Source organism: Melospiza melodia, chromosome 2, assembly GCF_035770615.1.
Source record: "Melospiza melodia melodia isolate bMelMel2 chromosome 2, bMelMel2.pri, whole genome shotgun sequence".
NCBI lineage: Eukaryota > Metazoa > Chordata > Aves > Passeriformes > Passerellidae > Melospiza > Melospiza melodia.
Window position 1 is genome coordinate 27,692,885 of NC_086195.1, and position 24,568 is coordinate 27,717,452.

Genomic DNA, 24,568 nt, shown 5'->3' on the forward strand with positions numbered 1-24,568 from the left:
TGGCAGCCATTATTGCTCATTTACCATTTCCTTCAAACCATGTAACCCACTTACGCTAGACCCCCAGGTGAACAACCATTCTTTCTGTAAGCGTTTTCACCTTAAGATCCATCTGGTTTCTCTTTTTCCTTAGCTAGAAAAGCCTTTCTCAGGGATGCCTGCTGATGCAGTACACTGTAGGCCTTTCTCTGGCCCACTGCTATTAGCAAGACAATAACATCACTTGTCATTGGTCTCTGTGACACTAATTATTGAACCCCTCACTTGCCAAAAATGTGCATTAAAATGCAGACAATATCAAGTCCTCCGCTGACTGCATCAGCTCATCAGGCAGGTGTAAACAACTCAAATAGATAACAGCTTCTATTGAATCACTACATTCTATTGGACACCCAAAAGTTTTACCTTGAGATGAATTCCTTCAAATTTTCTTCCTACGGAGGCTACATCACCACCTTCTTCACCTGCAATTTGAAGGTAAATATTAAATCAAATATAGCTGAACTCAAAACAGAAATATTTTTAAGCACACACTCAGGGTTAAGAAACTTTGTTTGCCATCAGTTCTTTACGATTTATATTAAATACTTCAGGGAGTGAAACATTTTTAAAGCTCTTTCTTTTGAGGCTCTCCAAGATTCATTAATCATTAATGAACCATCCCCACTACATTCCTAAATATGCCAACAGGATTTTCTCTCACGCTTCCCCTTAGTAGCTTCCTGTTGCCAAGACCACCTCAGGACTCACAAAGTGAGAAATAAGACTTGAGAATATGAAAAAGCAAGACAGACTCTGGTCACTCAGTTTTAGGTATTCTATTCTGTGGGTGGTTTGGTGAATGGAATGCAACAAAATATTGTTTTCCTCGATGTAGGCAGACCTTCCAATTCATCATTAGCTAAAATCAGTCGTCCATGAGCATCAAATATATGACTGCATTTTCAGCCCTGCTTTCTGAACTGCCCTGCACTCACCAGAGGGAAGGAAAAAGGAGAGGGGAATAACCCTGGGAACCGTGAGTGAAAGAAATCTTGGTTACGGTACTACCACATCACTGCCTCGTCATACTACTCTTAAATTGCTATTTCTCTTTCTGCCATACAATCTTCTTCCTCCAGCACTACTGGGCACAAACCTGTCAGATTGCTTCCTAAATGTTCATCCACGTGAACAGACTGGACTGCTACAGAAATGGGCGCTTCTTGAGATAAAGGGAACAACTCCTGTCTCACAGAATGGCTGACCCCATCACATCAATTTTAAATTATTAACAAATAGCTTGCATCAGAGCATGAGTTGATTTGTATACAAGTGGAAAATTCTCCTACGCGTGAGTCCTCCAAAATCTAGTTTTAGCATATCCTCAATGTGCTGGCAATCATACTTTCAAGTCACAGGATCTTCAGTAATTAGCAGTGGGCCATGGCACAGAATGGAAAACTAAAAGTATTCTCTCCAGGGAATCCAAAAGTGGTCTTCAAGGCCAAAAGGGAAATTCACTAACACCTTTGCACCTCAAAGGGAAAACAGAGAGGAAGAAAGACAACTTCCACCTTCCTCTCTCAAAACTATGACCTTTATTACAGAAAGCTATTTCACAGGAGGTGCATCCAAAACACTATCATTCTCTATCCCTTTCTCCAAATTAATTCAGTCCTCTGTGATAGCATCCTGCTGGATACAAGACATTGTTAGATTTACTCTGCCATGCTACTTCCTGAGAAAGCAAGAAATGGTAATCCTAATAACTTTCCCTATTAAGGACAGACTTGCTGGCCCAGGTGAGAGCTGCTCCACTTGACTTTTACCTGCTGTAGACAAGCTTTGCACACTTTCAACACAAAAATAGTGTTTAGTACCTGGAAGAATCTCTGCCTTCCCTGACTAGTGTGAAGTATTCTATATGAATACTAAAAATGGAGAACACCTGCCAAAACTAAAACTTTCGTTAAAACAGCTAAGGACTGATTTCTTCCCTTAAGTTAGTGAGCCCTATTGGTAAGCTTTTATGTATCAAAAAGCCACCAAAACCCAACCAAGAAAAAAGCGCCCTGAAAACACCCAACCAACTACCAACAGCCAGAACACCACAGTGCACTCAGTTTTTCATGGGAAGAATCTAGAGTCTACATCTTACAGGATTTGGAGACAGCTGGAACTCACAGAGGTTTCTACAAATCCTCACCAGACGCTTCGCAGACATTTCGTACGAGAAGGAGAAGCTCATAATCATTTTATTGGATGCTGCTATGAAAATACCAGAGTCTGAAGCACTTCACTCATTTATCCCACGAGTGCAAAAGTCAAAGGAACTTACAGAAGCCAAGCTACAGGTGCGTCTGAAATATTTTTCTAGCTATCATTGAGCAGGCCGAGAAAAATGGCATGCTTTTTAAATTGGCAGACATTATTTCATCATTCAAATGCTTATTTGCAGCCATCCTCACAAATCAAAGTAGGAAACATTTCCATCGACAGGGAAGAAATTGCCAGCCTTAGAGGCAGCTAAGTAGATGAGCAAGCTAATTGAATACCACAATATATAAACCCAAAGCTAATCATATACTTTACTGCAACTCCTCTTTCAGCCATTAATGCTGGGTACTTCCAAGCTATAGCTTAGACCAAGAAAAACACTGGAAGTTTTCATTTGCTCAAGAATCAAAAATGTTGAATGTTGAATACCAGCAGAAAATATTACAAAAAGCCAGTCAAAATCTTTGGCCAGTAATTAAAGCAACCAAGTAATTCTATGGAAATACAAAGGCAAAACCTCCCCAGAAATGAAACACTTTTCCTAAACAATATTGATGAATCCAAATTTTTTAAAGAAATACATTTGAACAACAGACAAAAGACTTAATTGTACCAAGTAGTTCTTGCCCTGGCAAAGTTGAACGACGACTTTTTGACGAACTTGGAGTTGGTACCTGAAAAACATAAAAAGAAAAAAACAATCTAACATTCTGAGCTTTTTGCATGCTAAACATATCATCAAAACCTTACTTGTGACTTCCTTGCCTCTTGCTGTTCTGGGTCATGTACAGTTATGGCCTTTTAAGGGCTCAGCCAAGTTCAGACAAAATGGAAAACACATAGTCTAAGGCTTCAGTAGGAAGTTTTAGGAGTTACTAGTTTATTCTTGGAAAGCTATTCATCATTTTTTCAACTTTTAAATTGCATGTCATGTACTAATCCCTACCCCAAATATAAGAATTTATCCATGGATATATATCTACACACACACACACACACAAACACACTTGAGTAATCTACACATCTCTGGCAGCTCCAGCAGAAAAGAGAAGCTGTATCCTGACACTTCACCTCTGACCTTCCTTGCTCCCCAAATCAAAACAAAGCTAATTCTTTTGCTTTGAGCCTCTACAAAGCTCAGATTTACACTTTTAAGAAAATTGACAGCTCAAAGATCAACCTGCACATCAGGGCTCCAAGAATAACATATAAAAGTAAAAAAAAAAAAAACGGAAAATACATTTCAGAAACATTTGCTCTGTTTCTTACATTTCATAGCTCTCAAAACCCCCAGATCCTACAAAATCTACACAGACATCAAGCAGAAGAACAATGGGAGAAGCACAGAGAAGTTGTGTCAGAATGCATTTAACTGCTGCCCAGGTCAAGAGCTTTGATTTTATTCTAACTAGCTAATGACTTAGAAGAGGAGAAATATCTTAACGTTATCCATTTGGGAATATTTCTCTCATCACTTTGTAATATCACATCCACTGGAACTCTTTTTTTCTTCAGGTTTTGTCCATCATCTACATTCAGATTCTTAGAGGAAAACAAAATTATTAAAACACATAAAACTTATTGGCACAGGCAACTCCAAACTGACTATTCTGATTTACTGCAAACTAGTGTTCTTCAGATCAGAATATATGCAACCTGCATAAAGTTATTTTTAATGTACACATTTTAAGCAAAAATCTGCCTCCACACGTGCCCCCCAGCAAAAAAAAAAAACCCTATAATTCCATAGAAGGAACAATCTGTGAAGATATATAAAAAGGGATAATAAACAAGAATATTCAGGGAACAGCAAACACTGCCTTAAAGATCCTCTGATAAAAACCAACAAAAATCCCAAACAAATAAAGAAAGGAGAAAGAAAGAAAAATGGCTACAAAACTCTGACAATGACACCTGCAAATCTCTACTTGTATTCCCAACATCCTGTGGGAAGCCATATACAAATTAAGGCCTATTCTGCAACGACCCTCAATGTAGAACCTCAGAGAATTTTGTGATACAAGGCAATTCATTAGTCAAACTGTCACTTTCTGAAGCAGATTCAATTAGCTGTTGTCAGAGAGTGGACACCAGCACAGTGCTAGACAAGTGAGGAAAGCAAATCCCATTTTTGGCAACACTATTGAAGCTAGCAAACCACAGGATTAAAATGGCTTCACAAACACAAAGTGCATGTTGTATATTTCCTCAACACTGTAAATAGTCTGGCTAGTCCTGACCATGGTCTAGTTTGGGAAGCAACAGCAGAAGATTCCAGCCTGCTTTTGTTATGGCAGCCATTATTGCTCATTTACCATTTCCTTCAAACCATGTAACCCACTTACGCTAGACCCCCAGGTGAACAACCATTCTTTTTGTAAGCGTTTTCACCTTAAGATCCATCTGGTTTCTCTTTTTCCTTAGCTAGAAAAGCCTTTCTCAGGGCTGCCTGCTGATGCAGTACACTGTAGGCCTTTCTCTGGCCCACTGCTATTAGCAAGACAATAACATCACTTGTCATTGGTCTCTGTGACACTAATTATTGAACCCCTCACTTGCCAAAAATGTGCATTAAAATGCAGACAATATCAAGTCCTCCAGCTCCTCAGGCAGGTGTAAACAACTCAAATAGTTAACAGCTTCTATTGAATCACTACATTCTATTGGACACCCAAAAGTTTTACCTTGAGATGAATTCCTTCAAATTTTCTTCCTACGGAGGCTACATCACCACCTTCTTCACCTGCAATTTGAAGGTAAATATTAAATCAAATATAGCTGAACTCAAAACAGAAATGTTTTTAAGCACACACTCTGCAAGTTATTGACTACACTGTTTTCATTCTAGAAAACAGTTTTCTGCCCTATAACTTTAAACTGCATTGCATTTCCATTCCCATTCCAACTGGAAAGCATGGTTTGTGGCTCCATAAATGACTGCAGCGGAGCAAAGAAGGGTTAAGAAAACTTTGTTTGCCATCAGTTCTTTACGATTTATATTAAATACCTCAGGGAGTGAAACATTTTTAAAGCTCTTTCTTTTGAGGCTCTCCAAGATTCATTAATCATTAATGAACCATCCCCACTACATTCCTAAATATGCCAACAGGATTTTCTCTCACGCTTCCCCTTAGTAGCTTCCTGTTGCCAAGACCACCTCAGGACTCACAAAGTGAGAAATAAGACTTGAGAATATGAAAAAGCAAGACAGACTCTGGTCACTCAGTTTTAGGTATTCTATTCTGTGGGTGGTTTGGTGAATGGAATGCAACAAAATATTGTTTTCCTCGATGTAGGCAGACCTTCCAATTCATCATTAGCTAAAATCAGTCGTCCATGAGCATCAAATATATGACTGCATTTTCAGCCCTGCTTTCTGAACTGCCCTGCACTCACCAGAGGGAAGGAAAAAGGAGAGGGGAATAACCCTGGGAACCGTGAGTGAAAGAAATCTTGGTTACGGTACTACCACATCACTGCCTCGTCATACTACTCTTAAATTGCTATTTCTCTTTCTGCCATACAATCTTCTTCCTCCAGCACTACTGGGCACAAACCTGTCAGATTGCTTCCTAAATGTTCATCCACGTGAACAGACTGGACTGCTACAGAAATGGGCGCTTCTTGAGATAAAGGGAACAACTCCTGTCTCACAGAATGGCTGACCCCATCACATCAATTTTAAATTATTAACAAATAGCTTGCATCAGAGCATGAGTTGATTTGTATACAAGTGGAAAATTCTCCTACGCGTGAGTCCTCCAAAATCTAGTTTTAGCATATCCTCAATGTGCTGGCAATCATACTTTCAAGTCACAGGATCTTCAGTAATTAGCAGTGGGCCATGGCACAGAATGGAAAACTAAAAGTATTCTCTCCAGGGAATCCAAAAGTGGTCTTCAAGGCCAAAAGGGAAATTCACTAACACCTTTGCACCTCAAAGGGAAAACAGAGAGGAAGAAAGACAACTTCCACCTTCCTCTCTCAAAACTATGACCTTTATTACAGAAAGCTATTTCACAGGAGGTGCATCCAAAACACTATCATTCTCTATCCCTTTCTCCAAATTAATTCAGTCCTCTGTGATAGCATCCTGCTGGATACAAGACATTGTTAGATTTACTCTGCCATGCTACTTCCTGAGAAAGCAAGAAATGGTAATCCTAATAACTTTCCCTATTAAGGACAGACTTGCTGGCCCAGGTGAGAGCTGCTCCACTTGACTTTTACCTGCTGTAGACAAGCTTTGCACACTTTCAACACAAAAATAGTGTTTAGTACCTGGAAGAATCTCTGCCTTCCCTGACTAGTGTGAAGTATTCTATATGAATACTAAAAATGGAGAACACCTGCCAAAACTAAAACTTTCGTTAAAACAGCTAAGGACTGATTTCTTCCCTTAAGTTAGTGAGCCCTATTGGTAAGCTTTTATGTATCAAAAAGCCACCAAAACCCAACCAAGAAAAAAGCGCCCTGAAAACACCCAACCAACTACCAACAGCCAGAACACCACAGTGCACTCAGTTTTTCATGGGAAGAATCTAGAGTCTACATCTTACAGGATTTGGAGACAGCTGGAACTCACAGAGGTTTCTACAAATCCTCACCAGACGCTTCGCAGACATTTCGTACGAGAAGGAGAAGCTCATAATCATTTTATTGGATGCTGCTATGAAAATACCAGAGTCTGAAGCACTTCACTCATTTATCCCACGAGTGCAAAAGTCAAAGGAACTTACAGAAGCCAAGCTACAGGTGCGTCTGAAATATTTTTCTAGCTATCATTGAGCAGGCCGAGAAAAATGGCATGCTTTTTAAATTGGCAGACATTATTTCATCATTCAAATGCTTATTTGCAGCCATCCTCACAAATCAAAGTAGGAAACATTTCCATCGACAGGGAAGAAATTGCCAGCCTTAGAGGCAGCTAAGTAGATGAGCAAGCTAATTGAATACCACAATATATAAACCCAAAGCTAATCATATACTTTACTTCAACTCCTCTTTCAGCCATTAATGCTGGGTACTTCCAAGCTATAGCTTAGACCAAGAAAAACACTGGAAGTTTTCATTTGCTCAAGAATCAAAAATGTTGAATGTTGAATACCAGCAGAAAATATTACAAAAAGCCAGTCAAAATCTTTGGCCAGTAATTAAAGCAACCAAGTAATTCTATGGAAATACAAAGGCAAAACCTCCCCAAAAATGAAACACTTTTCCTAAACAATATTGATGAATCCAAATTTTTTAAAGAAATACATTTGAACAACAGACAAAAGACTTAATTGTACCAAGTAGTTCTTGCCCTGGCAAAGTTGAACGACGACTTTTTGACGAACTTGGAGTTGGTACCTGAAAAACATAAAAAGAAAAAAACAATCTAACATTCTGAGCTTTTTGCATGCTAAACATATCATCAAAACCTTACTTGTGACTTCCTTGCCTCTTGCTGTTCTGGGTCATGTACAGTTATGGCCTTTTAAGGGCTCAGCCAAGTTCAGACAAAATGGAAAACATCTAGTCTAAGGCTTCAGTAGGAAGTTTTAGGAGTTACTAGTTTATTCTTGGAAAGCTATTCATCATTTTTTCAACTTTTAAATTGCATGTCATGTACTAATCCCTACCCCAAATATAAGAATTTATCCATGGATATATATCTACACACACACACACACACACAAACACACTTGAGTAATCTACACATCTCTGGCAGCTCCAGCAGAAAAGAGAAGTTGTATCCTGACACTTCACCTCTGACCTTCCTTGCTCCCCAAATCAAAACAAAGCTAATTCTTTTGCTTTGAGCCTCTACAAAGCTCAGATTTACACTTTTAAGAAAACTGACAGCTCAAAGATCAACCTGCACATCAGGGCTCCAAGAATAACATATAAAAGTAAAAAAAAAAACGGAAAATACATTTCAAAAACATTTGCTCTGTTTCTTACATTTCATAGCTCTCAAAACCCCCAGATCCTACAATATCTACACAGACATCAAGCAGAAGAACAATGGGAGAAGCACAGAGAAGTTGTGTCAGAATGCATTTAACTGCTGCCCAGGTCAAGAGCTTTGATTGTATTCTAACTAGCTAATGACTTAGAAGAGGAGAAATATCTTAACGTTATCCATTTGGGAATATTTCTCACATCACTTTGTAATATCACATCCACTGGAACTCTTTTTTTCTTCAGGTTTTGTCCATCATCTACATTCAGATTCTTAGAGGAAAACAAAATTATTAAAACACATAAAACTTATTGGCACAGGCAACTCCAAACTGACTATTCTGATTTACTGCAAACTAGTGTTCTTCAGATCAGAATATATGCAACCTGCATAAAGTTATTTTTAATGTACACATTTTAAGCAAAAATCTGCCTCCACACGTGCCCCCCAGCAAAAAAAAAAAACCCTATAATTCCATAGAAGGAACAATCTGTGAAGATATATAAAAAGGGATAATAAACAAGAATATTCAGGGAACAGCAAACACTGCCTTAAAGATCCTCTGATAAAAACCAACAAAAATCCCAAACAAATAAAGAAAGGAGAAAGAAAGAAAAATGGCTACAAAACTCTGACAATGACACCTGCAAATCTCTACTTGTATTCCCAACATCCTGTGGGAAGCCATATACAAATTAAGGCCTATTCTGCAACGACCCTCAATGTAGAACCTCAGAGAATTTTGTGATACAAGGCAATTCATTAGTCAAACTGTCACTTTCTGAAGCAGATTCAATTAGCTGTTGTCAGAGAGTGGACACCAGCACAGTGCTAGACAAGTGAGGAAAGCAAATCCCATTTTTGGCAACACTATTGAAGCTAGCAAACACCAGGTTTAAAATGGCTTCACAAACACAAAGTGCATGTTGTATTTTTCCTCAACACTGTAAATAGTCTGGCTAGTCCTGACCATGGTCTAGTTTGGGAAGCAACAGCAGAAGATTCCAGCCTGCTTTTGTTATGGCAGCCATTATTGCTCATTTACCATTTCCTTCAAACCATGTAACCCACTTACGCTAGACCCCCAGGTGAACAACCATTCTTTTTATAAGCGTTTTCACCTTAAGATCCATCTGGTTTCTCTTTTTCCTTAGCTAGAAAAGCCTTTCTCAGGGCTGCCTGCTGATGCAGTACACTGTAGGCCTTTCTCTGGCCCACTGCTATTAGCAAGACAATAACATCACTTGTCATTGGTCTCTGTGACACTAATTATTGAACCCCCACTTGCCAAAAATGTGCATTAAAATGCAGACAATATCAAGTCCTCCAGCTCATCAGGCAGGTGTAAACAACTCAAATAGTTAACAGCTTCTATTGAATCACTACATTCTATTGGACACCCAAAAGTTTTACCTTGAGATTAATTCCTTCAAAGTTTCTTCCTACGGAGGCTACATCAGCACCTCTTTCACCTGCAATTTGAAGGTAAATATTAAATCAAATATAGCTGAACTCAAAACAGAAATGTTTTTAAGCACACACTCTGCAAGTTATTGACTACACTGTTTTCATTCTAGAAAATAGTTTTCTGCCCTATAACTTTAAACTGCATTGCATTTCCATTCCAATTCCAACTGGAAAGCATGGTTTGTGGCTCCATAAATGACTGCAGCGGAGCAAAGAAGGGTTAAGAAAACTTTGTTTGCCATCAGTTCTTTACGATTTATATTAAATACCTCAGGGAGTGAAACATTTTTAAAGCTCTTTCTTTTGAGGCTCTCCAAGATTCATTAATCATTAATGAACCATCCCCACTACATTCCTAAATATGCCAACAGGATTTTCTCTCACGCTTCCCCTTAGTAGCTTCCTGTTGCCAAGACCACCTCAGGACTCACAAAGTGAGAAATAAGACTTGAGAATATGAAAAAGCAAGACAGACTCTGGTCACTCAGTTTTAGGTATTCTATTCTGTGGGTGGTTTGGTGAATGGAATGCAACAAAATATTGTTTTCCTCGATGTAGGCAGACCTTCCAATTCATCATTAGCTAAAATCAGTCGTCCATGAGCATCAAATATATGACTGCATTTTCAGCCCTGCTTTCTGAACTGCCCTGCACTCACCAGAGGGAAGGAAAAAGGAGAGGGGAATAACCCTGGGAACCGTGAGTGAAAGAAATCTTGGTTACGGTACTACCACATCACTGCCTCGTCATACTACTCTTAAATTGCTATTTCTCTTTCTGCCATACAATCTTCTTCCTCCAGCACTACTGGGCACAAACCTGTCAGATTGCTTCCTAAATGTTCATCCACGTGAACAGACTGGACTGCTACAGAAATGGGCGCTTCTTGAGATAAAGGGAACAACTCCTGTCTCACAGAATGGCTGACCCCATCACATCAATTTTAAATTATTAACAAATAGCTTGCATCAGAGCATGAGTTGATTTGTATACAAGTGGAAAATTCTCCTACGCGTGAGTCCTCCAAAATCTAGTTTTAGCATATCCTCAATGTGCTGGCAATCATACTTTCAAGTCACAGGATCTTCAGTAATTAGCAGTGGGCCATGGCACAGAATGGAAAACTAAAAGTATTCTCTCCAGGGAATCCAAAAGTGGTCTTCAAGGCCAAAAGGGAAATTCACTAACACCTTTGCACCTCAAAGGGAAAACAGAGAGGAAGAAAGACAACTTCCACCTTCCTCTCTCAAAACTATGACCTTTATTACAGAAAGCTATTTCACAGGAGGTGCATCCAAAACACTATCATTCTCTATCCCTTTCTCCAAATTAATTCAGTCCTCTGTGATAGCATCCTGCTGGATACAAGACATTGTTAGATTTACTCTGCCATGCTACTTCCTGAGAAAGCAAGAAATGGTAATCCTAATAACTTTCCCTATTAAGGACAGACTTGCTGGCCCAGGTGAGAGCTGCTCCACTTGACTTTTACCTGCTGTAGACAAGCTTTGCACACTTTCAACACAAAAATAGTGTTTAGTACCTGGAAGAATCTCTGCCTTCCCTGACTAGTGTGAAGTATTCTATATGAATACTAAAAATGGAGAACACCTGCCAAAACTAAAACTTTCGTTAAAACAGCTAAGGACTGATTTCTTCCCTTAAGTTAGTGAGCCCTATTGGTAAGCTTTTATGTATCAAAAAGCCACCAAAACCCAACCAAGAAAAAAGCGCCCTGAAAACACCCAACCAACTACCAACAGCCAGAACACCACAGTGCACTCAGTTTTTCATGGGAAGAATCTAGAGTCTACATCTTACAGGATTTGGAGACAGCTGGAACTCACAGAGGTTTCTACAAATCCTCACCAGACGCTTCGCAGACATTTCGTACGAGAAGGAGAAGCTCATAATCATTTTATTGGATGCTGCTATGAAAATACCAGAGTCTGAAGCACTTCACTCATTTATCCCACGAGTGCAAAAGTCAAAGGAACTTACAGAAGCCAAGCTACAGGTGCGTCTGAAATATTTTTCTAGCTATCATTGAGCAGGCCGAGAAAAATGGCATGCTTTTTAAATTGGCAGACATTATTTCATCATTCAAATGCTTATTTGCAGCCATCCTCACAAATCAAAGTAGGAAACATTTCCATCGACAGGGAAGAAATTGCCAGCCTTAGAGGCAGCTAAGTAGATGAGCAAGCTAATTGAATACCACAATATATAAACCCAAAGCTAATCATATACTTTACTTCAACTCCTCTTTCAGCCATTAATGCTGGGTACTTCCAAGCTATAGCTTAGACCAAGAAAAACACTGGAAGTTTTCATTTGCTCAAGAATCAAAAATGTTGAATGTTGAATACCAGCAGAAAATATTACAAAAAGCCAGTCAAAATCTTTGGCCAGTAATTAAAGCAACCAAGTAATTCTATGGAAATACAAAGGCAAAACCTCCCCAAAAATGAAACACTTTTCCTAAACAATATTGATGAATCCAAATTTTTTAAAGAAATACATTTGAACAACAGACAAAAGACTTAATTGTACCAAGTAGTTCTTGCCCTGGCAAAGTTGAACGACGACTTTTTGACGAACTTGGAGTTGGTACCTGAAAAACATAAAAAGAAAAAAACAATCTAACATTCTGAGCTTTTTGCATGCTAAACATATCATCAAAACCTTACTTGTGACTTCCTTGCCTCTTGCTGTTCTGGGTCATGTACAGTTATGGCCTTTTAAGGGCTCAGCCAAGTTCAGACAAAATGGAAAACATCTAGTCTAAGGCTTCAGTAGGAAGTTTTAGGAGTTACTAGTTTATTCTTGGAAAGCTATTCATCATTTTTTCAACTTTTAAATTGCATGTCATGTACTAATCCCTACCCCAAATATAAGAATTTATCCATGGATATATATCTACACACACACACACACACACAAACACACTTGAGTAATCTACACATCTCTGGCAGCTCCAGCAGAAAAGAGAAGCTGTATCCTGACACTTCACCTCTGACCTTCCTTGCTCCCCAAATCAAAACAAAGCTAATTCTTTTGCTTTGAGCCTCTACAAAGCTCAGATTTACACTTTTAAGAAAACTGACAGCTCAAAGATCAACCTGCACATCAGGGCTCCAAGAATAACATATAAAAGTAAAAAAAAAAACGGAAAATACATTTCAAAAACATTTGCTCTGTTTCTTACATTTCATAGCTCTCAAAACCCCCAGATCCTACAATATCTACACAGACATCAAGCAGAAGAACAATGGGAGAAGCACAGAGAAGTTGTGTCAGAATGCATTTAACTGCTGCCCAGGTCAAGAGCTTTGATTGTATTCTAACTAGCTAATGACTTAGAAGAGGAGAAATATCTTAACGTTATCCATTTGGGAATATTTCTCACATCACTTTGTAATATCACATCCACTGGAACTCTTTTTTTCTTCAGGTTTTGTCCATCATCTACATTCAGATTCTTAGAGGAAAACAAAATTATTAAAACACATAAAACTTATTGGCACAGGCAACTCCAAACTGACTATTCTGATTTACTGCAAACTAGTGTTCTTCAGATCAGAATATATGCAACCTGCATAAAGTTATTTTTAATGTACACATTTTAAGCAAAAATCTGCCTCCACACGTGCCCCCCAGCAAAAAAAAAAAACCCTATAATTCCATAGAAGGAACAATCTGTGAAGATATATAAAAAGGGATAATAAACAAGAATATTCAGGGAACAGCAAACACTGCCTTAAAGATCCTCTGATAAAAACCAACAAAAATCCCAAACAAATAAAGAAAGGAGAAAGAAAGAAAAATGGCTACAAAACTCTGACAATGACACCTGCAAATCTCTACTTGTATTCCCAACATCCTGTGGGAAGCCATATACAAATTAAGGCCTATTCTGCAACGACCCTCAATGTAGAACCTCAGAGAATTTTGTGATACAAGGCAATTCATTAGTCAAACTGTCACTTTCTGAAGCAGATTCAATTAGCTGTTGTCAGAGAGTGGACACCAGCACAGTGCTAGACAAGTGAGGAAAGCAAATCCCATTTTTGGCAACACTATTGAAGCTAGCAAACACCAGGTTTAAAATGGCTTCACAAACACAAAGTGCATGTTGTATTTTTCCTCAACACTGTAAATAGTCTGGCTAGTCCTGACCATGGTCTAGTTTGGGAAGCAACAGCAGAAGATTCCAGCCTGCTTTTGTTATGGCAGCCATTATTGCTCATTTACCATTTCCTTCAAACCATGTAACCCACTTACGCTAGACCCCCAGGTGAACAACCATTCTTTTTATAAGCGTTTTCACCTTAAGATCCATCTGGTTTCTCTTTTTCCTTAGCTAGAAAAGCCTTTCTCAGGGCTGCCTGCTGATGCAGTACACTGTAGGCCTTTCTCTGGCCCACTGCTATTAGCAAGACAATAACATCACTTGTCATTGGTCTCTGTGACACTAATTATTGAACCCCCACTTGCCAAAAATGTGCATTAAAATGCAGACAATATCAAGTCCTCCAGCTCATCAGGCAGGTGTAAACAACTCAAATAGTTAACAGCTTCTATTGAATCACTACATTCTATTGGACACCCAAAAGTTTTACCTTGAGATTAATTCCTTCAAAGTTTCTTCCTACGGAGGCTACATCAGCACCTCTTTCACCTGCAATTTGAAGGTAAATATTAAATCAAATATAGCTGAACTCAAAACAGAAATGTTTTTAAGCACACACTCTGCAAGTTATTGACTACACTGTTTTCATTCTAGAAAATAGTTTTCTGCCCTATAACTTTAAACTGCATTGCATTTCCATTCCAATTCCAACTGGAAAGCATGGTTTGTGGCTCCATAAATGACTGCAGCGGAGCAAAGAAGGGTTAAGAAAACTTTGTTTGCCATCAGTTCTTTACGATTTATATTAAATACCTCAGGGAGTGAAACATTTTTAAAGCTCTTTCTTTTGAGGCTCTCCAAGATTCATTAATCATTAATGAACCATCCCCACTACATTCCTAAATATGCCAACAGGATTTTCTCTCACGCTTCCCCTTAGTAGCTTCCTGTTGCCAAGACCACCTCAGGACTCACAAAGTGAGAAATAAGACTTGAGAATATGAAAAAGCAAGACAGACTCTGGTCACTCAGTTTTAGGTATTCTATTCTGTGGGTGGTTTGGTGAATGGAATGCAACAAAATATTGTTTTCCTCGATGTAGGCAGACCTTCCAATTCATCATTAGCTAAAATCAGTCGTCCATGAGCATCAAATATATGACTGCATTTTCAGCCCTGCTTTCTGAACTGCCCTGCACTCACCAGAGGGAAGGAAAAAGGAGAGGGGAATAACCCTGGGAACCGTGAGTGAAAGAAATCTTGGTTACGGTACTACCACATCACTGCCTCGTCATACTACTCTTAAATTGCTATTTCTCTTTCTGCCATACAATCTTCTTCCTCCAGCACTACTGGGCACAAACCTGTCAGATTGCTTCCTAAATGTTCATCCACGTGAACAGACTGGACTGCTACAGAAATGGGCGCTTCTTGAGATAAAGGGAACAACTCCTGTCTCACAGAATGGCTGACCCCATCACATCAATTTTAAATTATTAACAAATAGCTTGCATCAGAGCATGAGTTGATTTGTATACAAGTGGAAAATTCTCCTACGCGTGAGTCCTCCAAAATCTAGTTTTAGCATATCCTCAATGTGCTGGCAATCATACTTTCAAGTCACAGGATCTTCAGTAATTAGCAGTGGGCCATGGCACAGAATGGAAAACTAAAAGTATTCTCTCCAGGGAATCCAAAAGTGGTCTTCAAGGCCAAAAGGGAAATTCACTAACACCTTTGCACCTCAAAGGGAAAACAGAGAGGAAGAAAGACAACTTCCACCTTCCTCTCTCAAAACTATGACCTTTATTACAGAAAGCTATTTCACAGGAGGTGCATCCAAAACACTATCATTCTCTATCCCTTTCTCCAAATTAATTCAGTCCTCTGTGATAGCATCCTGCTGGATACAAGACATTGTTAGATTTACTCTGCCATGCTACTTCCTGAGAAAGCAAGAAATGGTAATCCTAATAACTTTCCCTATTAAGGACAGACTTGCTGGCCCAGGTGAGAGCTGCTCCACTTGACTTTTACCTGCTGTAGACAAGCTTTGCACACTTTCAACACAAAAATAGTGTTTAGTACCTGGAAGAATCTCTGCCTTCCCTGACTAGTGTGAAGTATTCTATATGAATACTAAAAATGGAGAACACCTGCCAAAACTAAAACTTTCGTTAAAACAGCTAAGGACTGATTTCTTCCCTTAAGTTAGTGAGCCCTATTGGTAAGCTTTTATGTATCAAAAAGCCACCAAAACCCAACCAAGAAAAAAGCGCCCTGAAAACACCCAACCAACTACCAACAGCCAGAACACCACAGTGCACTCAGTTTTTCATGGGAAGAATCTAGAGTCTACATCTTACAGGATTTGGAGACAGCTGGAACTCACAGAGGTTTCTACAAATCCTCACCAGACGCTTCGCAGACCACTCGTAAGAGGAGGAGAAGCTCATAATCATTTTATTGGATGCTGCTATGAAAATACCAGAGTCTGAAGCACTTCACTCATTTATCCCACGAGTGCAAAAGGCAAAGGAACTTACAGAAGCCAAGCTACAGGTATCTCTGAAGTCTTTTTCCCACTTTTCATTGAGGAGGCCGAAAAAATGGCCTGCTTTCTAAATTGGCAGAAATTACTTCATCATTCAAATGCTTATTTGAAGCTATCCTCACAAATGACAGTAGGAAACATTTCCCTCAACAGGGAAGAAATGGCCAGCCTTAGAGGCAGCTATGTGGATGAGCAAGCTAACTGAACAGCAGCATAGGGAAACCCCAAGCTAACCATACTCTAGTACAACTTCCCTTTCAGCCATTAACTGCTGGCTACTGCCCAGCCATAGCTGAATCTATGAAAAACACTGCAAGTTTTCATTTGCTCTAGAATCAAACTGTTGAATAATACCAGGTATAAATACTTTTAAAAAGTCAAAGGCAGCTCCCACTACGTAATGCAATCCAATAATTATTTGGGAATACAAGGTCAAAACCTCACTATCTTCCATTTTCTCAACAAAGTTCAAGAAAGGGTAGACAAACAGTACATGAAAGAACCCACCTGTATCAGATGTTACTGCACCAGTGTTCTCAGAAGATTCCTTAAAAGCACATGAAAGGAATTTTAATACCTGGTGTAGCTTAAACTATATTCATTAGCCCATAGCATTTTCTGCTTTCACTACTTGCTCAGTTCTTGGGGGGTGGTGGGAGTAAAACAAATGCAGGTGTATTGCACAAATTGTGACCAAATCACACCATCTTTATTAACAAGTCTATACACAAACTTACTTTGAGTCCAAAGAAGCTATTCTAGACCACACAGATTGTACAAATAGTCATTTAAAAAGTTAGACCAACATATTGCCTAACTAAAAAGGCACTTGATGGTGAAGAGCCCAGATCCAACTGCTCTCTCTCCTCCTTCAAAAAAACCCTAATAAAACAGCTGAAAACCAGTACAGATATCGTGGCACAGGACCACCTGCTCATAAATGATTTCCTAGCTTTTGACTCCACAAATACATTTTCCCAAAGAGGCCAACATAGGACAGTTGGGGTTGGAAGGGACCTTAAAAATCATCTAGAACCAACCCCCTCTGTGATGGCCACATTGCTCAAAGGCTCACCCAGCCTGGCCTGCAACACTCCATCAAAACAGATGCAATGCAGCACCCATACCTGGCGTGCCGGTGAGTTCTCATCTCCAAGATCATGGCTCTGCCTCTCTGATATTTTGTAGCATGAATGGGAGAGGAAAATAAAAACTGCATTACTTTCATAATACTCACCCTCTCTTCCTATTTCTGTTTTCAATTTCTTTTATTTTTCCCTCTATTTACATCCTATCACCAGTGGCTCTAGTAATTGGTTTCTTTTTCTCACTCCCTCAGGCCAATCACACTACAATGAAACACAAACCAAAGTACTCCAGCACACTTTTGGTCACTATTGAACAGTGCAGAAACCCTGTTTTGTGTGCTTCATGTTCAAGGCACTTGTGCATATCTTCTAGCATGGTGTGTGCTACTTTTACAGCAGAGTGCAATATCCTTGGTTGGCTCAAGCAGCTTTCAAAATTGTCTCTTCAGCATTTGATTATTGCAAAGGAAGTCTATTACTCTGAACTTCTTTGCATGAAATTGAAGAAATTTCACTTCTAGCCCTAATTTGTCAGACACTTTTCTCAGTGGTCAACCCTACCTGCTATCATCTGAGAGTTAATTAATTCCTTCTTCTGTTAATTAATTAAATGAAGTATACAGCCAATAAAGTGCACAGGACAAGTCCTGTATACAAACTGCCATCTTTCTCCCAAGTCTGGATGCAGACCACTGATAATTATTCAAAGCACAATTTTCCAACCAGTGGCTATAAAACCACTCTCTCAGCAAATCCAACAAGCACGTAACTAGAAGGCTCTGGCTTAAGCTTGTAACCTTCTCTGGAAATTAATCTTCATGATTTTTGCAAAACACTACTGTAACACCTCCTTAACAACATATTCTTTTAGAAGCCAGAGTGCCTCTTCCAAACATATCTGGATTGGGAACAGATGGCATTAGAAGAATAAAGTGGTGTCCAGTTGAAATCCCTTACTGAGCAAGGTCTAAGAAGCACCACAAAGCCCATTTTGTTCCCAAAAAACTCTCAAGGAAAAAAAGGCAATTTATGTAGCTGATATATGACCAAAATATCACTTCTCTGGGAGGCTGAAATTTATTCTACCTGCTCTTCCTTCACTGAGAGCTGCCATAGATGAAAAAACAAAAAAGTCCACCTCTCAAAGGACTGTCACATTTGAATCAGTAAAGCTTGATGAAGGTGCTGGACATGCCACCCAAACAGGAAAACTTAAACCTAGCAAAATGCAGAATTGTGAGTTGGAAAAAAACAACACGAGGTATATTCTAAGGGGAGGCGTCCATTGATCGGTATTTGCTTAATGTTCAGACTTCCTAGCACAAACCTTTATGTATCCTAATTTAAAACACTTAGGTCCACTTAAGAGTAAGTGAGTAAATCAAATCTGTACATTAGCATTACATCCATAGTCAGACATATATCTGTTTTGGGCTGAGGGTTTAAGGTCTATGGGCTGCTTTGATTTTTGGGTTTTTTTAAGGCTAACAGCAACCCAAACCAGACAGTTCATATGTTGTCATGTGTCTTTGTGTTTCAATTCAACAACGCCAGAGCAATGTATGGTTTTCTTAAGCTGGAAAAAATCTGCAATATTCTATTTTTTATGGAATATATAAATATACAACGGAAAATACAAATCTACTCAAGCTTACGTTGTTCATAAGAAAGTTGTTCATCCAACTTTATTATTTAGTCAGAAATTTCTTTCCTAGGATGACTTGAAAAACACATATTACCCATTTTTCTGCCTTTCTAGGGCATCTGAAATGGAGTACACTACATTTAAAATTACAAAGATCAAGACTTTCTAGCATTTAAGACAACCATGCAAACTCCTTTCTGTAAGAGCTTCCAGGACATTCAGACCATGAAGTAGATTTGCAAAGATTAGCAAAATATTTATTCGAAGTAACTTTAAATACAGTATCTTTGAAAAAAAATCTAACTTTCTTTCCATGTTTTATCAGAGACTATAGCCACATTTTTGAATGACTTTGCCTCATTAGCCAAATGGAACAAGAAGTAAAGGTCAGGACCATCTGAAACTTTTTGTACCAGACCCTTATTTTACATCTCTACTTTGGGATTTCTTAGGCTGATTCAAAGCCTGTATCTGACCACTGTATGGACAAGGTTTTTGGCAGTGCTGTGGAGGAAGACTGGTGCTAGGCAGTGCTTTGTCCTCTTGTGCTCCAAATAAAAGTTTTTTTCATGAATGACATAAAATATTTAGATATTTTGCAATTGATTTTTTTTAAAAGAAACACTACCTCTTCTCCTTTGCTGTTGTCTAGTACGCTGCAAGAGAAAAAAAGTCAGAATAATCAAAGAACAGCAAAATAATTTTATCCATTGTATTCATTTACTTTGCTATAGCCCACAACTACAAATCCCTTCCATTTTCTCAGGTTTCCCTGGCCTAACCAGAAAAGCCACAAGTATCTCGTAAAACTTACCTGATCATTCACTTTTTCCCTTCCTGTTGCCGCTAAAGTCACTGCAAGAACATACCTGCGCCCACAGAAGAGGCTGAGACACAGAATTTCCCTCACAGTCTTTTATGGATTTGGTTGGGAAACCTGGGTGCCAAGGCTTAGTGGACTGTGCACAAGGCATTACCAGGAGTGGAAAGGGAACCCTAAATACAGCCTCTTCTTGGTCTCCATTAATCCACTCATGCTGCCTCAGACTGAACTGCATTCCTCATCATGCCCTCACTGTGTGGGGCTCAGAACAGCTCCTGTGTTACTGCCAAGGCACGCCATACAGGCCATGGGTTTACCTGACACACTGACCGGTGAGACTGCAAAGATTCTTTAAATATTTGGCATTATTTCACAGGGGAAAAAATACAGAAACCAAAGATGAAACCAGAAACCCCTGCTGAATCAAAGAACAAAGATAAATTGATTCAATGCATTAACTGCACAGAATGCATTCTGAGGAGTTCCAAAAACACACATTCCCAACAGATAGCAATTGAAAGAAAAAATTTCTCCAGGTTTACAAGTGGTGCTAACCACTGATAAATAGTCATCTATTTAGCCAGATGCATTGGAAACACCTAAACTATCCTAAAACTCTATTGTAAAGCAGGTGATGACCTTCTCAATACCTCTGAAAATATTCTATAGCATGGCAAGATTAGAATATAATCCTATCTATCTATCCATCCACAAAGAAATACTGCTGCATTTTGGCTGCATGGTAGGACTGTACTATTAAATACCATAAATGCTTCCTTCCAGATCATAGCTCCTCTTCTTGTCATATCCTCCCAACTTCTAGGTCCTAGAAAAAAACAAAAAGTAAAAATATTACCGCTTATCATAATACCATCTATACTGAATATCACTAACAAACATTTAGGAACAACATATTACAGAATAACAAAACATTAGCAAATCTGAACTGTCTGCCACCACATTTGCTGAAATAAAAATTTAAAGGAAAACAAACCAGGAGAATACGGCAATTCAAGCTGAGAAGTCACGCAAGAGAAAAAAGAGCATCACATGCTGAGGCCAGCAAGACTGAGCTAAAATCCCAAGGGCATTACAGCCCCTTATTCAAGCAAGAGGAGAAAAGAGGCAAAAGATTTTAGGTTCTAGATTTTAGTCAATGAATGCAGACTCCATGGTATCTGAGGTTAGTTAAAGCCATAACTAAGGCTCTACGGGACCGAGATCCATACTCCTTCCATTTTGAACAGAGATCACTAACCAAAAGAACAACCAATCCTTTACCAATGCAAAGCTGTCTATTACAGTACTCTTGAATGCTTCCTTCCTCTCCCATTGGATAATGTGTATGAAATGCAAGCCTGCCAGTCTGTAAAAACCTTTGTTGCACAAGTGGTAGTTCTCCGATCTCTCCAGGAAGTTATAAAAACTGAGACGGCAATTCATGAACGTGGTAGTTCTTATAGGGCTTCATTTTAGGTGAAGAGGAAGAAGGCCACTCATGGAAGTGATTTTCTGGGAAGAGCTGCTGAAAGCTTCTCCTGGGCCTGGCAAAACTAATTGCCGGCTGGCTCTGAGTAGAGGCATGCCGCTAAGCCAGTTAGAGAAGCTGGTAACGCCTCTATGCCAACGTATTTAAGCAGCAGAAACACCGCGAGAAGCTCTCGATCTCTGTGCTCTCCGAGGAGTGGCGCCGCTCCCTTTCCTTTCCTGGTGGAGCCTGCAGGGCCGCGCTGCGGGCCCGTCCGGCACGGCGAGGAACCACGCGGCCGACACCAGTGCCGGGAGCGGCCGCGTGGCCGGGAACGCGCGGCTGGAATTGGCGACCAGGGCGCTGCTGTCTTGGCAGGGCTCGCAAGGAACTCGGTTCCCTTGGCCGCTCCTGGGCAGCCGTGCTGCAGACAGACGGGCCAGGGCGGCGGCGGCTTTTCCTTCGCGCCGCCCACGTGAAGAGAAGGCGCGAAATCGCGAAATGGCGCCGGCGAGGACCTCGCCCTCACAGCGAGCAATTCTCTCGCGCAGAGCCCGGACGGGATCCGCCTTTCAACACTGCAGAATATGGATCAACCATTACAATGAAAAACTGGATAAATACTGTCATGGGTCCACACAGTTTAGGTTTATGCTGGGAGGAATAGTGGATGTGTCTTTACGAACAAGCCTGGGTCTGTTGGTAGATAAAGTTTAAAAACAGTGTCTACCTACTCCACCCTGATGTTTGGCACAGCAGTAATTTATCAGAGCATTATTCCGAATACTAAGTTGAGATGAAAGTACATTATCCATTCATGCATATCATCTCCTGCTAATGTCTGCATTCCTTTTCTTCCTTCAAGTCATGCAAAGATTACCCATTTATACCATCAACTCTGCTAATAACCATTGTCTTATCTAGAATGGAGCAGAGGATAGACTAATAATGCAAATAGGAGTAACGTCTTGGTACTATACCAAAGTCTACATACGATTTATCGTATCTTAGTGAAAAAAAGTCAGTATCCGTCACACTGTAATATTCTGCAGCTGCCAACACTTACATGCTTTACTCAGTCTACACATACAGTATGTAAACATTGTAGTTTTAAGGAGTTCTTACCCCGTGGTGTATCGTACGTCAAAGAGCTCAAGGGAATCTCTACGTCATCCCTGAAGGGATCAGTATACTAAAGAAAAAGAACGATTAAATATTAGAACAAACTTTCAAAGTAATATCTTTAATGTATGTTTTATATATTGTTATGAGAACAATTTTTTGTTTTACCCAAACATGAAGTTATCATTACGGTGTTTTATTGACTAAAGCTGTAAGTCAGCAATCTGGAAATATTAACTCCTATAGGAAACTGATGTACTTTAAGCATATGTGCAAGCCATTCGACCTAAGGCATAAGCCCTGCCAAAACAGGGCTCCACAGAGTTTTAAAATGCAGTTAAGTCGCTCTCTGACAGTTTCACCGAAATTTGTGTTGGAGAAACTAAAAGCAGCCCGCAGCTAAGACCAACAGCTCATGATACGTAGAAATATCCGATGTGGCATTAGCCGAGAAAATCCATCTAGAGGCAGATTTAGCCCGGCGGCGGCACAAAACATCTCCCGAACGGGAAAGGGCGCATCCCGGGATAAACTGGGATGCACGGAGGAGGACCATGCCCACACCTTAAGCACAGAACGGCTCCCAAGGGAGAGGGAGTCACTGAGTTCCCCACTTTCTGTAGTTTCATTGGAAATCCCCCGTCTAACGCAAGCTAGCCGGGGTTACGGACACTGTGAAGTCAGCTCGCACTTGTGACTAAGTCGCGTATCCAGCACGGGCAGTCCCAGCACGGGCAGTCCCAGGTGTCCGTTTTGTGGCTTTATCCCGGGACCTGGCTCTTGCCAGCTCTCTCCTGCCAAGGCACAGGAGTGCTCGACCCAGCACAGAAGGCACGGCTGCTCTCAGTCCCCGCTTCCCCGCCCACGTCAGGACGGCGCCCGGAACCCGCGGCCACCCCGGTCCCATAGCTCACCTCTTCCAAGATGCGGTTCAGGCATGCATTGAAACGTTTGCTGCTGCGCCGCATCCTCTTCTGTATCTTGGGATCAAACTCCATAAAGAAAAGCCGTTTGCACCGCCAGCCACCTTCCACTCTGTACACCGCGGCCGACCCCTCCCGCCGCAATTCAAACCGCCACCCTTTCGCAGCGTCCGATTGGTTGTTGCTAAAATCAGTTCTGGCGCTGTAGCCAATAAGAATCCGCGATGGGCGGGCTTTATAGTCTGATTGGTTACTGGCGCTGCTGAGTGCCCCATCACCCCGCCTCCAAGCCCTGGCTTTGGGCGCCAAGTCCGGCGCGACGCGGGGTGTCGTTCTGCCTCTCAATGTCGCTGGCCGCGGGCTGCCATTGGCTGCGGCGCACGGCCCGCCTCCCGCCGGCAAGACGCGGCGCCGCAGGGCAAGGCGGCGCCTCTCGGTGTTCTCCGGCCTGGGCAGCACCAGACAGAAATGTACACAATGTTGTGTCTCTGTCGGATTCGGCACAGACGGACAGAGGAGTCGGGGCTCGGGAATTCGGCGTTCAGTGGCCGGCGGTCACGCCCTCCCCAGTCCCCAGAGGCTGCAGGCCTTTGGGAGAAGGCCAAAGCGTTACCTGCCTATTGGCACTTGTATTTTGGATACCATTCTGTTCCTTCCCAATATTCTTCAAGTAACCATTGGTTTTCTATAAATAAAGATTTTTTTTTTTAAAGTAAAATACCCTCAAGCACATCAATTTTCCTGCACCTTCCCATTAAAAAAAACATTTTCCATTTTGGTAAACACGTGCCTTTTTCATAATCCCTTACTGTTTAAAGCTGATCTGTATTTACTTTCTTCTTACAAAGTTGTGTTAAGTTTTATTTTTTTAAACGGTAGGACTTCATAAAAATACATCTTTGATCCACATTTAAGCATTCTTACTAGTATGATTGTGAAGTTTTCACAGCTGACAAGATCTGTACTAAGGCCTTACTTACCCTCTTTCTGGCCAGTCTTACCCTTTTTCTGGTTCTTCATTAAGGCCTTATAATTTTTCAGGGTATGATTTTCTGCCAGCACTGCATTGAAATACTGCTCTCAGTGGATAAATCACATGTGTGTGTTGAGCAGGCCTGCCAGGAGAGTACTGAAGTGTTGA

The 24,568-nt window shown here is 40.4% G+C and overlaps 1 protein-coding gene across 1 annotated transcript in view; it reads right to left on the bottom strand.

Moving 5' to 3' along the window:
• The window catches only part of LOC134414970 (uncharacterized), an 81,011-nt gene extending 56,939 nt beyond the window's left edge, over positions 1 to 24,072 (bottom strand). Inside the window, exons 1-14 of the mRNA XM_063150297.1 lie at positions 24,041 to 24,072; positions 23,419 to 23,875; positions 22,508 to 22,574; positions 20,679 to 20,740; positions 19,720 to 19,747; positions 17,486 to 17,532; positions 16,866 to 16,905; positions 14,296 to 14,354; positions 12,227 to 12,287; positions 9,620 to 9,678; positions 7,551 to 7,611; positions 4,944 to 5,002; positions 2,873 to 2,933; positions 406 to 464 (exon numbers count right to left, since the gene is read on the bottom strand). Coding sequence (XP_063006367.1) covers positions 406 to 464; positions 2,873 to 2,933; positions 4,944 to 5,002; positions 7,551 to 7,611; positions 9,620 to 9,678; positions 12,227 to 12,287; positions 14,296 to 14,354; positions 16,866 to 16,905; positions 17,486 to 17,532; positions 19,720 to 19,747; positions 20,679 to 20,740; positions 22,508 to 22,574; positions 23,419 to 23,875; positions 24,041 to 24,072 — 1,152 coding nt within the window. The remainder of the gene's footprint in view (positions 1 to 405; positions 465 to 2,872; positions 2,934 to 4,943; positions 5,003 to 7,550; positions 7,612 to 9,619; positions 9,679 to 12,226; positions 12,288 to 14,295; positions 14,355 to 16,865; positions 16,906 to 17,485; positions 17,533 to 19,719; positions 19,748 to 20,678; positions 20,741 to 22,507; positions 22,575 to 23,418; positions 23,876 to 24,040) is intronic.
• Between the last annotated feature and the right edge of the window lie 496 nt (positions 24,073 to 24,568).